Source organism: Stenella coeruleoalba (genome assembly GCF_951394435.1).
Source record: "Stenella coeruleoalba genome assembly, chromosome: 14".
Lineage (NCBI taxonomy): Eukaryota > Metazoa > Chordata > Mammalia > Artiodactyla > Delphinidae > Stenella > Stenella coeruleoalba.
The window spans coordinates 73,727,374-73,740,723 of NC_137160.1; the positions used below are offsets into that span (position 1 = coordinate 73,727,374).

Genomic DNA, 13,350 nt, shown 5'->3' on the forward strand with positions numbered 1-13,350 from the left:
ATTAGCAAAAACCAAGAAATAAGCCAGCCTGCCTTCCATGGGGAAACAGATGAACAACATATGTTACAGCTACAGGAAAGAATAATTCTGTGCACACAGTAGTTAAAGGAATTAGCTGGAACCGTATGAATAATGGATCTCAAAAACAATGTTTCAAGAGGGGAAAATGTCTCCTACTCTGAGTGATGTGAAACTAATTAAAATTATCAAAACAGACTTTCTGTCAAATATGGATAAACATAGGTCCATATAAATGGCTAAAAATGTCCTGGAAGGAAAATGCTCCTTGGCGTGAGGGCACGGCTGCATAGGGAATCTGCTTGTGGGCAGTGATTCAAGGGGAGTTTAAATGTTTTATTTCTTTAAAAATAAGTGGCCTATAAGCTAATATAAAAATGAAAAATAAAAGAAAAACAGTCCTCTGATATCCCACCCCTGCAGATGATCACTGTTAACAGGTGGTATGTACAGAATAGGAGTTTGATTTATCTTGTTTTCCTTGAGAGATTGTTACGGAATGAGCCAAAACCTGTGTTGGGCTAAGCAGTGGTTTGGAATGGCTGTGTGCTGAATGAGTCAAGTGACATATCTCCACACTGATTACGTTGCTTTTATTGCTTGTTTAGGAGTTTTAAGATCTTTGTAGAAATAATAGAAAGTCCAGGAATGTGAGACCAAAGGCCTTGGGGGATGAGGAAAGAATGTTCAGGAAGACATTCTGGGGGAGGTGGCTGCCCTTGGCCTAAACCCCAAACTAACCCCGAGGTACCTAAATGATTGTGTGGATAAGTGTGAATGTGGGTGGCATTCCATGTTTATGTTTCTCTCCTTATGATCTGTTTTCTCTTAGACATAAATTACCCAACTGCCACTGAAAAAGCAGTTGCCAGCAGGATTCACCCCAGGATAGAAAGCCACAGCATTTCCTCACTCCTTCTTAGGGAAAATAACATATTCCAGGGGTGTAGATTTCCTAGGTAACAGATCCCTAATTCTTTCATGCATCAAAGCTTGAAAATAAAGTCTTTCTAGAATGGGTCCTACATCTGTAAATTGGAGCTGCTGAGTGGCATTTAACCTTTTTTGGCGACCTTGGGCAGATTATGACTGTCCATTGCCATGGGGTGGAGGTGGCACTAGAATATCACTCTGTCCTCGCTTTGGTTAAGACTCCTCTCCAGGGTCCTGCAGTCCTGCTCCCAGCTCTACTGTCCTGCCCCAGTTTCTCACCCCTCCCCACAAGTTTCTGTTTGCAGTTCCTAATCCGCAGGGGCCTGGAATAGAAGATATCCGAGGAAGCCACGGATCATGTTATCTTCCAACTCAGTAATTCTAAATACGGTAACCTGCCCCAGCTTTGCAAAGATGCGTGTCTAAGGATGTTTGCAGCAGCAGCACTGTCAGGAATACAGGCAGACCTCATTTTATTGTGCTGTGCTTTATTGCACTTTGTAGATACTGCGCTTTTTACAAATTGAAGCTTTGTGGCAACCCTGCATTGGGCAAGTCTGTTGGCGCCGTTTTCCCAACAGCATTGGCTCACTTCCTGTCTCTCTGTCACATTTTGGTAATTCTCACCACATTTCAAATCCTCCACCAGCAAAAAGATTATGACTTGCTGAAGGCTTGGAGGATGATTGGCACTTTTTAGCAATAAAGTTTTTTGTTTTTAAATTTTATTTATTTATTTATCTATTTTTGGCTGCATTGGGTCTTCGTTGCTCTGCGTGGGCTTTCTCTAGTTGCAGCGAGCAGGGGCTGCTCTTTGTTGCGGTGCACGGGCTTCTCATTGCAGGGGCTTCTTTTGTTGTGGAGCACGGGCTCTAGGCGCGTGGGCTTCAGTAGTTGTAGCACGTAGGCTCAGTAGTTGTGGCTCGCAGGCTCTAGGCGCAGGCTCAGTAGTTGGGGCGCACGGGCTTAGTTGCTCTGCGGCATGTGGGATCTTCCTGGACCAGGGCTTGAACCCATGTCTCCTGCATTTGCAGGCGGATTCTTAACCACTGTGCCACCAGGGAAGCTCCAGCAATAAAGTATTTTTAAATTAAGGTATGCACATTGATTTTTTTAGATATCATGCTATTGCACCCTTAATAGACTGTGGTATAATGTAAACATAGCTTTCATATGCACTGGGAAACCAAAAGATTCCTGTGACTCCCTTTATTGCAATACTTTATTGCGATGGTCTGGAGTGAACCCAAAATATCTCTGAGGTCTGCTTGCAGTGAAAACTTTTCCTAAAAGTGCATTTGTAGGACACGATTAAATAAATTGTGGTCCGTTAGTTTTGAAGATTGCTATGTTGCTTAAAATAATGAGGCAGATATGCCTGTGGAATAACGTCCAAGATAAACTTACTCATAAAAGCAAGTTACAGAATAAAAGTCCATTATCGGACTTCCCTGGTGGCACAGTGGTTAAGAATCCAGTCCTGGGGACACAGGTTCAATCCCTGGTCTGGGAAGATCCCACATGCGCAGAGCAACTAAGCCTGCGTTCCACAACTACTGAGCCTGCGCTCTAGAGCCCGCGAGCCACAACTACTGAGCCCGCGTGCTGCAGCTACTGAAGCCCGAGCTCCTAGAGCCTGTGCTCTGCAACAAGAGAAGCCACCCCAGTGAAAAGCCCACGCACCGCAACGGAGAGTAGCCCTCACTCACTGCAACTAGAGAAAGCCCGTGCGCAGCAATGAAGACCCTACGCAGGCAAAAATAAATAAAATAAAATAAATAAATTTATTAAAAAAAAAAAGTCCATGATCCCCACTGAGAATGGACACTCCCCATGTCTGTCCCGTTCCCTCCAGGACCCCAGCACGAGTGCAGGTCCTGGCACACTGCAGGTGCGGAACCCAGAGCCCCCTCTGTTCTCCCCCACCCTCACTCTGCAGCTACGGGGCCCTTTTGGTTCCTTGTGTCCCCAAGCCCTTGCCTCAGGTACCCCCTCTGGTCCTCACTGTTGCCTGTTTGTTTCTGCTTCTCTCTTCATTTGCTTGTTGATCATGTCTCTTCTCCCGGGACTTTGGTTCAACGAGCCAGGACTTGGCTGTTTCACTCAGTGCCCAGCATGGCAATGGCACTTGGTTAACACTAACCACTGCATGGATGAGTGAATCCAACTTATAAAATGCAGTGAGATGTATTTATTAAAATGTAGAGAAAATAGAGCATTTTGATGGAAAAGCTCTATGAGTTTTGCCAGCAGTCCAGATTCAAAGTGTCAGCTTCTGATTCCATGAGGCTGTCTGTCCCTCTGCTTCTGGAAACTATAATGGGGAAGTGTGAGCCCGGTAGGACCCCCTCCCAGGGAGAGTGAGTTAACATATTATGTAAGTTAGGCGTTGGGTTTTTGGCCGAGAGGTTATGAAGCATTTGGCCTAGAGTCCACTCTTGTGTTTATTCAAGATGAGTCACTATGAAGCTCTCCCCACTTGAAGCAGAACTTTGGCAGAGGCTTAGTATGAGAACGGTTCTCACCCTAGCTCCCCCTCCCCAAGGAGGGCACCACTGAAGTCTGGCTTTAGGAGAAGGGAAGTGGGAACTCTAAACAGAAGGAAGATTCCAGGTTCCTGCAAATCCCAGCTTATCCTATTAGTTAGAAGGGAGGATGGACTATTGAAAATCCAGCAGTGGAGAGTGACTCAACAAATCCAGGGCATTGAGAGGCAGACAGGGACCAGGGAGTGCTCTTTCCAGGGTCCTAGACAAGATCAGGGGACGGTGTGGGCCCCGCCCAGGGAGGAAGGGGTGAGGACCTGGGGAGTTTAACCAGACTGGCCCACTCTCCGCTTCATACTTCCTGATCTTTGCAAAATAACAACGAAAATTTTTTCAGGATAAACTAATTTAGTATGCTGCTGTGCAGGTGTCTGGAGTAATGTACTGACTGTGGTGGTGAGACACACTGTGTGTGGGGTCCTGGCTTAGGAGCTTACACCCCTCGTTGAATTTAGTCCTCACATTTAAGCCCCCGGCTGTGTCATCCCCAGAGACTGACGAGCATCTGGAAATGAAGGGATTGGCCCCAAGGTCACAGCTTGTGAGGGGTAGAGCCAAGATTCGAACACATGTCTGTCTGGCTTAGAGGCTGGTGCTTTTTATAGCACCCATAATAAAAACTCAAAATCAAACTGGCAGCAGGGCAGTTAAGTAAACCATAAAGATGGAGATTAGGAAACGAGTTCTGACCTCCTCGAAGGCAAACATGGGCTCTGACTGGAGTCTGGAGTTGGGGGGAAGAACTGGGTGAAGAGCACAGGCTTTGGAGTTCCGAAGACTTGGGTTCAAATCCCGGCTCTGCTCTCACTGCTGTGTGACCTTGAGCAGGTGGCTTGACTTCTCTGTGCCTCAGTGTCCCCCAACTGTAGGGAGGATGCAGCTTACCTAGGTTTGCTATGAGGTTTAAATGGGAATGATCCAGTAATGGAAAGCTTCTGGTACAGGGGCTGCCACATAATGAGTAGCCAGGAACTGTCAATAGCCATTTCCATGACATGCAGGTGATGGGTAGAACATTCACATGATTCCAGGTGCTGACATCTTGGTCAGCAGAAGGGAACAGTACAAGGCCAGCCAGGCTCACCCCCACCCACTGCGGCCTGCCTTTCTCTGTAGCTGACCTCCTCCTTAAAGTGCTTCAGTGAATCAGTGGGTGTGAGGCTGTGAAACCTGAGCCTGCACTCAGGGTGGCAACGGGAACAGATGTTTGGAGTGGTCACAGGCTGTGTGCCAGGCTGTCCTCCTTCCTCCACGGGTGTTACCTCTGCTCCTCCCCGTGGGCTTCACTCTCCTCCAAGTTCACCAGGAGGCAAGGCCGATTCTCAGAGAGGGGAGCATGTGGGGAGGGTGTGGCCCAGTCCAGCTTGAACTCGGGTCCAGCTGGCTTCCAGCCTGAACTCTTTCTGCTACACCTGTTCCCTCCACTGGAAACTACCTGTTGCCTGCTTCCCAGCTCTCTTGCAGGAGGAAACAGGGGTGTCTTTTCCCTTCAGATTGATGATCAGCCACCTAATGTGAACCCACACACATTTCCAAAGAACCTGGCTGAGTGACTGCAGACAACTTCCCAGGTCCTAAGCCGGGGCCAGGCCATGTTGGGATGCTGGGGCCCAGGAGAGCCCTTGGGGAAGGAAGGCAGAGTGGCCTTGGACAGGTGTCCTTGCCTTCACCCCACCTGTGACCTTTGCCCAGCCTTGGTTAAAGTGACTGAAGTGACCTCAGCCCCCTCTGGAAAGACCAGTTTCCCCAGCCTCAGGGGACAGCTTGCTGGGAGATTTCTGCTCTGCTCCCCTGAGGGTTTCACAGGACCTGTCCTCCTCTCTGACCCCATCTCCTAGCACTTCCTTCCTGGTTCATCAGTAACTCTGGCTGCCTTTGTTTTTTCTCAAACACACCAGACTTATTCCTGCCCCAGGGCCTTTGCACTTGCTGTTCCTGCTGCCTGGATTGTTCATCCTTCCATTCTTCCCATGGCTGGCTCCTTTTCATCAGTCAGGGCTCAAGTCAAATGTCTGCTCTTCAGAGAAACCCTCCCTGACCATCCCAGCTAGAGCTCTCTATCTTCCTCCACTTCAGTACTCTCTATGGATCTTGTTTTTCTCCTTTGCACTTATGACTGCAGTCTGAGACTGCCTTGTATATTTGATTGCTTCTTTATTTTCTGTGCCTACCAGAACGCCAGCTCCATGAGAGAAAAGTTCCTGAGTTTGGTTCCCACTGTGTCCTCAGCCCTAGAACCGTGCCTGGCCCATTGCAGGTGTTCACTAAATATTTACTGAATGGATGAAAGAATAATCTAACTTGGTTCTCATAACAACCCTACTACAGTAGTGTGGTAGAGGAACAGCGGTTGCTAATTCTTCGTTGCTCTTCCCAGGCAGAGGTGGAGGCTCTCCTCCCTCCCTGTGAATCTGGACTGGGCCTGTGACTCATGCTGACCAATGGAATTGGTGGCAGAAATAAGGCCATGTGACTTCTGAAGCTAGGTCTTAAGAAGCCTTTCAGCTTTTGCCTGGTGTCTTGGAACACTCTCTAGGGAAGCCAGCTGTCATGTGAGAGGTCTGACTAGCCTGAGTCTGCCATACAGTCAGGAAGCCCAAGCAACCATGTGGTGCCAGACATATGAGTGAAGAAAGTATCTTGCACCTGCAGCCCCAGGTGCCCTCGCTCTGCAACCACATGACCAAGCCCTGCCCAGCTGAGCCTAATCAATGGACACAACTGTGAGAGATAATAATAAAGCATTTTAAGCTACCAACTGTTGAGGTGATGTTACACAGCAGTATATACGGATTACTGATAAGAAAGGAACACAGTCTTCATTTCTCAGGTCAAAGAAACCAGGGCATTGAAAGGTGAAATGACTTACCCACAGTACTTGGCAGAGTGGGTGCTCCAGCTTGGATTGTCTCCAAGGCCTGTGCTTTTAACTTCTAGGCCACATCCCTCTGAAGCTAATTCCTATTTGTTCTTTCTGATTTTTTTTTTTAAAACATGGCTGGTGGTCAGTATCAGGTTGAGAGCTGGTCCTGAGGACTTTCTTCCTTCTCATTGTAGATCTTCATAAACAATGAGTGGCATGATTCTGTCAGCAAGAAAACTTTCCCCACCATCAATCCATCCACTGGGGATGTCATCTGTCATGTAGCTGAAGGGGACAAGGTGAGATATGGTAACTTAAACTTCAGGGCAGGGCTGAGTGGGTTGGGGGTGCACAAGGATGGTTTCATTCTCTAACATGTTTTTTTATGGTTGAAACTGTGTGTGTATTACTTTCATAACTAAAAATGCCAATTAAACTTTTTGAGTTAAGTGAAACCACAGAAACTCTTCCTTGCAGGTAAAAGTGCTAGATTGTACCCGGGTTCAAGAATTTGTACAGTTGTGCAAAGAAGATGTGGCACATAAATACAATGGAATATTACTCCACCATAAAAAGAAACGAAACTGAGTTATTTGTAGTGAGGTGGATGGACTTAGAGTCTGTCATACAGAGTGAAGTGAGAGAAAAATACTGTATGCTAACGCATATATATGGAATCTAAAAAAAAAAAAAGGTACTGATGAACCTAGTGGCAGGGCAGGAATAAAGACGTAGACAGACGTAGAGAATGGACTTGAGGACACGGCGGGGAGGGGGAAGCTGGGGCGAAGTAAGAGTAGCATCGACATATATACACTACCAAATGTAAAATAGATAGCTAGCTAGTGGAAAGCAGCAGCATAGCACAGGGAGATCAGCTCCGTGCTTTGGGACAACCTAGAGGGGTGGGATAGGGAGGGTGGGAGGGAGACTCGAGAGGGAGGGGATATATGTGTGCATGTGGCTGGTTCACTTTGTTGTGCCACAGAGGCTAGCACAGTATTGTGAAGCAGGTTATACACCAATAAAGATATATTAAAAATAAAATATAAAAAAATTCATACAGTTGCAGAATTGTAGACTTGGAATTTAATTTGAGAACATCTAATCCAGTCTGTCCATTTCAGACCTGGAAGTTGAAGGTCAGAGAAGGGAAGTACAGAGCTAGATGGAAATCTTCTTCAGCAGAATTCAGATCTCCTGAGATCTAGCTATGGTGTCTATAGTATATTTGGATTTGATTATATGTACCCATAGTAATGAAAAAATACTAATTTTAAAGTTAAAAATTAGACTTTCAGGGGCTCCCCTGGTGGCGCCGTGGTTGAGAGTCCGCCTGCCGATGCAGGGGACACGGGTTCGTGCCCCGGTCCAGGAAGATCCCACATGCCGCGGAGCGGCTGGGCCCGTGAGCCATGGCTGCTGAGCCTGCGCGTCCGGAGCCTGTGCTCCGCAACGGGAGAGGCCACAACAGTGAGAGGCCCGCGTACCACAAAAAAAAAAAATTAAACTTTCAGTAAAAAACATTTCATTTATTAAAATAGAAAAAGCATTAAAAATAATTCAAGAATGCCTCCTGTCCTCTGCTTTAAAACAGTCTTCTATATGTACATTTAAGGCCTTTCTCCCTTTGCTAAAAGAAAGTGTGAATACTTTCCTGGCTCATAGGGTAGTCTAATGGTAAATGTATTTAATATTAATGAAAACCATGCTCCGTACCTCCTGATACACATCTCCCTATATGGAAAATGCTAGCTGTGTTGATTTTATTGCTTTCCCAGGAGAGGGAAGCTGGTTAAACCTGCATTAGTTGGAGACTGCCAGTCGTCTCCGAAGGAATGGTTAATTTCACTGGGCTTGTTTTGAAAGGAAGAGGGGGAAAATGGCCAATTTCTTAGTGCTGATCCCTGAATGCCTCTCCCTACGTTAACTCTTTGGGGGATTTTGAAATGGAAACCATCAGGATCCTCATTCCCACCATGACTGCTGGGAAGGAGAGAAGCCCAGTCATTTAATTCTGAAGCTGGTCAAACAGAGCCCTTTTGAGGCTGGGAGGAACTGTTTGGGGCAGTTCCCACACAGGCATTGACTGAAGCTCCTGTGGGCACGTTCGGCAGCGGGGCAGGAGGCGTTTGGAGGTGGTTATTGCTGAGAAGGCCTGAAGTACCTCGGTGGGTATTTTCCAGGAAGACGTGGACAGGGCAGTGAAGGCTGCCCGGGCTGCATTCCAGCTGGGCTCGCCGTGGCGCCGCATGGATGCGTCCAAAAGGGGCTGGCTGCTGAACCGCCTGGCTGATCTGATTGAGCGGGACCGGACCTACCTGGCAGTAAGTTCTCTGCCCTCTCCCCTCTCATCCCACATGGCGAATGGATGTCCCACGGATAGCCAGGAAAGTGTTGCCTTGCTGACAAGTAACTGGCCAGAATGGCGTAGGCTGGACACCTTTGGGGTACCCTCCTGTACCAACCTGGGAAGCCTCTTAGTGTTTCCTTTGATGCAGTGGGTTTGGCTAAGAAAGGAGGAGACTCGGGTGGGGAGGGGGCTATGATGGGGAAACCTTCCTGGAGAGAGACCCCCCAGAGGGATGGACACCTCTCCCAGACCCTCTCTGTGTGGTGGGCCTCCTCCCTGTCTGCAAGAGGCAGAAGAAACCAGGAGGCAATACCCTCTCCTCCCCCAGTTCATACTGCACATAGCAGCCAGAGTGAAGCTTCTAGAAGGCAAATTATACCATGGCACTCTGCTCTTAAGCCTTCCATCACATTCTGTGTCCTTAGGATAAAGCCCTGTTCCCTCAACATAATCTACTAGGCCTTCCTGATCTGGCTCTATCTCCCAACTGTGGCCCTCACACACAGAGCTCAACTCACCAGCTTTCCCTCAGCTTCTTCGCTGCCAAGCTTTGGGCCTTTGCACATGCTGTTTCCTCTGCCCAGGGTACTCTTCCCTCTGTCACCATTCATACCTTCCCCTTTGCTTTGTTCCTCTTACATATCCTTCAGGTTTTAGCCTAAAGGGTGCTTCTCAGGCTGGAGTTTCTCCAGCTGGGTTGGGCACTTTGTAACACTCTTTTAACACTTGTGACTAATTCATGTCATTATTTGCTGGCTTTTTGCTCTTTTTTCTTTTTTTTTTTTTAACATCCTTATTGGAATATAATTGCTTTACAAAGGCATTTTGTTCTATAAGCTCCATGATCGCCTCTGTATTCCTAGCACCTGGATCCGCCATAGAGTAGAAGCTTGAAAAAAATATAGTGAAATGATTGAATGAGAAGTTGGTGCATCCTTCCTCTCATCCCCCTCCTCTTGCTCTCTGCCATTGAAGAGGCCCAGAAATGCCTCAAAGTTCAGCACAAAGGGGCCACCAGCCCTTCTCAGACCATGCTGAGCCTCAATGCTGTTTGTCACCCGATTTACTGATTCATTCCTGTGCCCCCGTGTCCGTGTTGATCTTGTTGTCTTTGCTCAGGCCTTGGAGACCCTGGACAACGGCAAGCCCTACGTCATTTCCTACCTGGTGGATTTGGACATGGTTCTCAAATGTCTCCGGTATGGGCTCAGGCTTCCTGTTCTTTGTTCTGGCCGTGCCAGAGGGGAGGGAGTGTTGCTGGAGGGGTGGAAACAGAATAATGTAAAAGGATCCACAGGAGTTGGAGAAATGTATTCTAGTTAGACTCCATCTCATGGGAATCATCCCTCAATACCAAAACTGTAATTGAGTCATACACGTTTTCTCTTTCAGTTTTGGTAATTTATATGTTAGTTGGAATTTGTCCATTTCTTCTAGGTTATCTAATTTGTTGACTACAGTTGCACATAACATTGTCTTATAATGATTTTTATCCCGTTTTTATAATGTCCCCACTTCCATTTCTGATTTTAGTTATTTGTGCTTCTCCCTTTTTTTCTTAGTCTGGCTAAAGGTTTGTCAATTTAGTGAATGTTTTCAAAGAACCAGCTTGTGGATTTGTTGATTCTCTGTTGTTTTTCATTTCACCCATCTCTGCTCTGATCTTCATTATTTGCTTCCTCTTGCTAGCTTTGGGTTTAGTTTAATCATAAACATTTTAATAACCAAGAAATACAAGATGAGGAATAAGAGCTTTGTCAGAGCCCTTGGGTCATAGGTAACAGGAACTCACTCAGCCTAACTTGGGCAACTGTGGAGAGTGAGGGGTCTGAAATCGAGAAGGCCATTCAGTCTAACTGCTGCCTACTTGCTTCCTTCTTCTCTCGACTACACTGGCCTCTCCTGGGGCCAGTCTGCATGTTGGAACCCGGTTGCTCACACCTGGGCTGGCTGCTGTATGAGTGCTTCCGGCCAGACTAAGCTGCAGTCCCTTAGTCCTCGTGCCAAATTCCTGGAAGGGGGGCCCTGACTGGCTGGCCTTGAGTCTGACCAGATGTGGTTCAGGTGGACAGATCATTGTTCAAATAATGGCTGTTCCTCTGTGACCATGTGGACAGAGGTGGAGGGGAAGAAGCGGTGCCAGAAAAGTATGGGTTGGACAACAAAACTGTAGTTATCCCCCATAACAGGGTTTCTCAACCAGGGCAGTTGCGTCTCCCAGGGGACAGTGGCTAATGTCTGGAGACGTTTTTGGTTGTCACAACTGGGAGGGAGGGGTGCTACTGGCATCTGGTGCATAGATGCCAGGGATGCTTTCAAAATCCTGCAGTGCACAGGACAGCCTCCCACAGCAAAGAATTTTCCAGCCCCAAATGGCAGCAGTGCCAAGATAGAGAATGCTCTGCAAGGACGCCCCAGAGGGAGCAGCCTGGTGAACAGCAGGCAGAGCCCCAGGCCTTCCTGTGTTTTAGCAGAGTGCCTCTGTGCCCATTAAATACCTGTTCTGAGGCGTGCAAACACACGTAATACAGACCTGGGAAGAAGGGAGCAGCGATGCCTTAATTCGTACAGATTGGCAACTCCGTGGCTATTTTTCTCCCTGGCGTCACAAACCTATGTTCACACCCAGGTCAAGTCTGGTCTCAGGCTAACCTCAGCAGACACATTCATTTCATAAATCTCTCTTTTACATTGCATGTTGCATCTCTCCCCCATCTTTCATTCTTCCTACTTCCCTGAAAATCATCACATACTATAAACACATGACTCTTCTTTTCCCCCCAGCTCTAATTTGCTGTGTTTTTGCCATTTGTGTCCCTGTGTGTCTGGATGGTAAGCTTTACAGGGTTGGGACCCAGTCATTGATTTGTTTCTGGTCACTGTTCACTCAGTCTTAGTACAATGCTCTGCACACAGCAAGTGCCAGCTGTTAGATGGGTTTGCACTTTCCCACTAGAGTCGATCCATGGTTCTCAGATGCTAATCTGTGGTGCTGGGCTGGTGCGACAGTCACAGTTTAATAAATCTGAATGTTTATTAAAAATACTGATTCCTGGGCATCAGCCCCAGAGTCAGTTGAGTAGGTCAGAAGTGGGTACCTGGAATTTGGTGTTTTTTATGAGCACCCCAGGTGATTCTGAGGCTTAGAGGTTAGTTACCGAGAATGAATTATTGTGACCCTAGCAGTTAAGTCTTTCTGGAAATAAGCCCAGAGCCAGGGCAATTATCAGAAAGACCCAGTTGGACCAGTTTGAGTTTTCTCTTTCTGCCAGAGTTTACAGGGGTCCCTGACAGTCATTGACGGAATTTGGATTTTTTTTTTTTTTTTTTTAAGTTACTATGCAGGCTGGGCTGATAAGTACCACGGAAAAACCATTCCCATCGATGGGGACTACTTCAGCTACACCCGCCATGAACCTGTGGGAGTGTGTGGGCAGATCATCCCGGTGAGTGTTAGACTCATAATAAACAAATGAAGGTTTATCAGGAGTGCTGTGAGAGGCAGCAATCTTGGGCAGGTTCATTGCCAAGGTGGGAGGGTCTGTGGGGTGATGTTGGAAGGCGGCCTGGGCAGTGGTTGAGAACATGGTCTTTAACAAAGCCAACCAGCCCTGCCACGGGTGAACTCTGTGACCTTGGACAAGTCACTTATCCCCCTAGGACTTGGTTTCCTTATCTGAAAAGTAGAAGTGATAGTAGCTGTCTTAGGGCAGTAGGGAGGATTGAAGGCGGTGATGTAGCATGGTGCCTAGTATGGAAAAGCATGAATGCGAGTCACTAATGTTATCATCCACCACCTGCCTTGTTTATCTGTCTTAAATCTACAATTGAGTGGTGAGGGGAACACGAGAGGTTCAGAGAACCTGGTGTTGCTTCTGCTCCCTGGTTGCCACTTTCTGCTGCCAGTGCAGCTCTCGGCCGAGATTTCGGGAGTGGCTGTTGTTGATTGCAGTGGAACTTCCCGCTCTTGATGCAAGCATGGAAACTGGGCCCAGCCTTGGCGACTGGAAACGTGGTTGTGATGAAGGTGGCTGAGCAGACTCCACTCACTGCCCTCTATGTGGCCAACTTGATTAAGGAGGTGCGTGGCTTGCGTCCATCTTGACCTCTATATGCCTTTGTAGAGGCTTGCTCTATAGGAGTGCTGATGAGGGGCCCCCGTAGTGGGGACGGGTATTTGTAGAGAAGGGAGTGAACCCCCCTCATCCCTGCTCATCACACTTCAGCTGAAGTGACCCGCACCACCTCTCTTCTACATTGGGTTTCATTGCAAGACCCCTCTGAAGGATGAAAACCATTCTAAGTGAGTGCCATGGGGGCAGGGGCAAAGGGCACAGGGAATCCCACAAAACAGGCTCCTTGCTGCACCATTTGGAATTCCTGAGCAGTACCCGGTAAGACTGCTCACCTGTGTGCTGGGCAGACTGCCGCAGCTTCTGGGAGGGGATGTGTATTCCTCTGTCCAGACCCTTTGGAGCGGGAGAATGACTCCCAGTGTCCCTGGTGTTTGCCTACAGGCCGGCTTTCCTCCTGGCGTGGTCAATATCGTACCTGGATTTGGCCCCACGGCTGGGGCCGCCGTTGCCTCTCATGAGGATGTGGACAAAGTGGCCTTCACAGGCTCCACTGAGGTAAGG

General features: G+C 47.8%; 1 protein-coding gene across 1 annotated transcript in view; it reads left to right on the plus strand.

Moving 5' to 3' along the window:
- ALDH2 (aldehyde dehydrogenase 2 family member) overlaps nucleotides 1–13,350 on the plus strand; it is a 30,792-nt gene that overhangs the window by 4,064 nt on the left and 13,378 nt on the right. Inside the window, exons 2-7 of the mRNA XM_079942593.1 lie at nucleotides 6,555–6,659; nucleotides 8,547–8,687; nucleotides 9,833–9,912; nucleotides 12,048–12,159; nucleotides 12,666–12,794; nucleotides 13,231–13,344. Of these exons, the coding sequence (XP_079798719.1) occupies nucleotides 6,555–6,659; nucleotides 8,547–8,687; nucleotides 9,833–9,912; nucleotides 12,048–12,159; nucleotides 12,666–12,794; nucleotides 13,231–13,344 (681 nt within the window). The remainder of the gene's footprint in view (nucleotides 1–6,554; nucleotides 6,660–8,546; nucleotides 8,688–9,832; nucleotides 9,913–12,047; nucleotides 12,160–12,665; nucleotides 12,795–13,230; nucleotides 13,345–13,350) is intronic.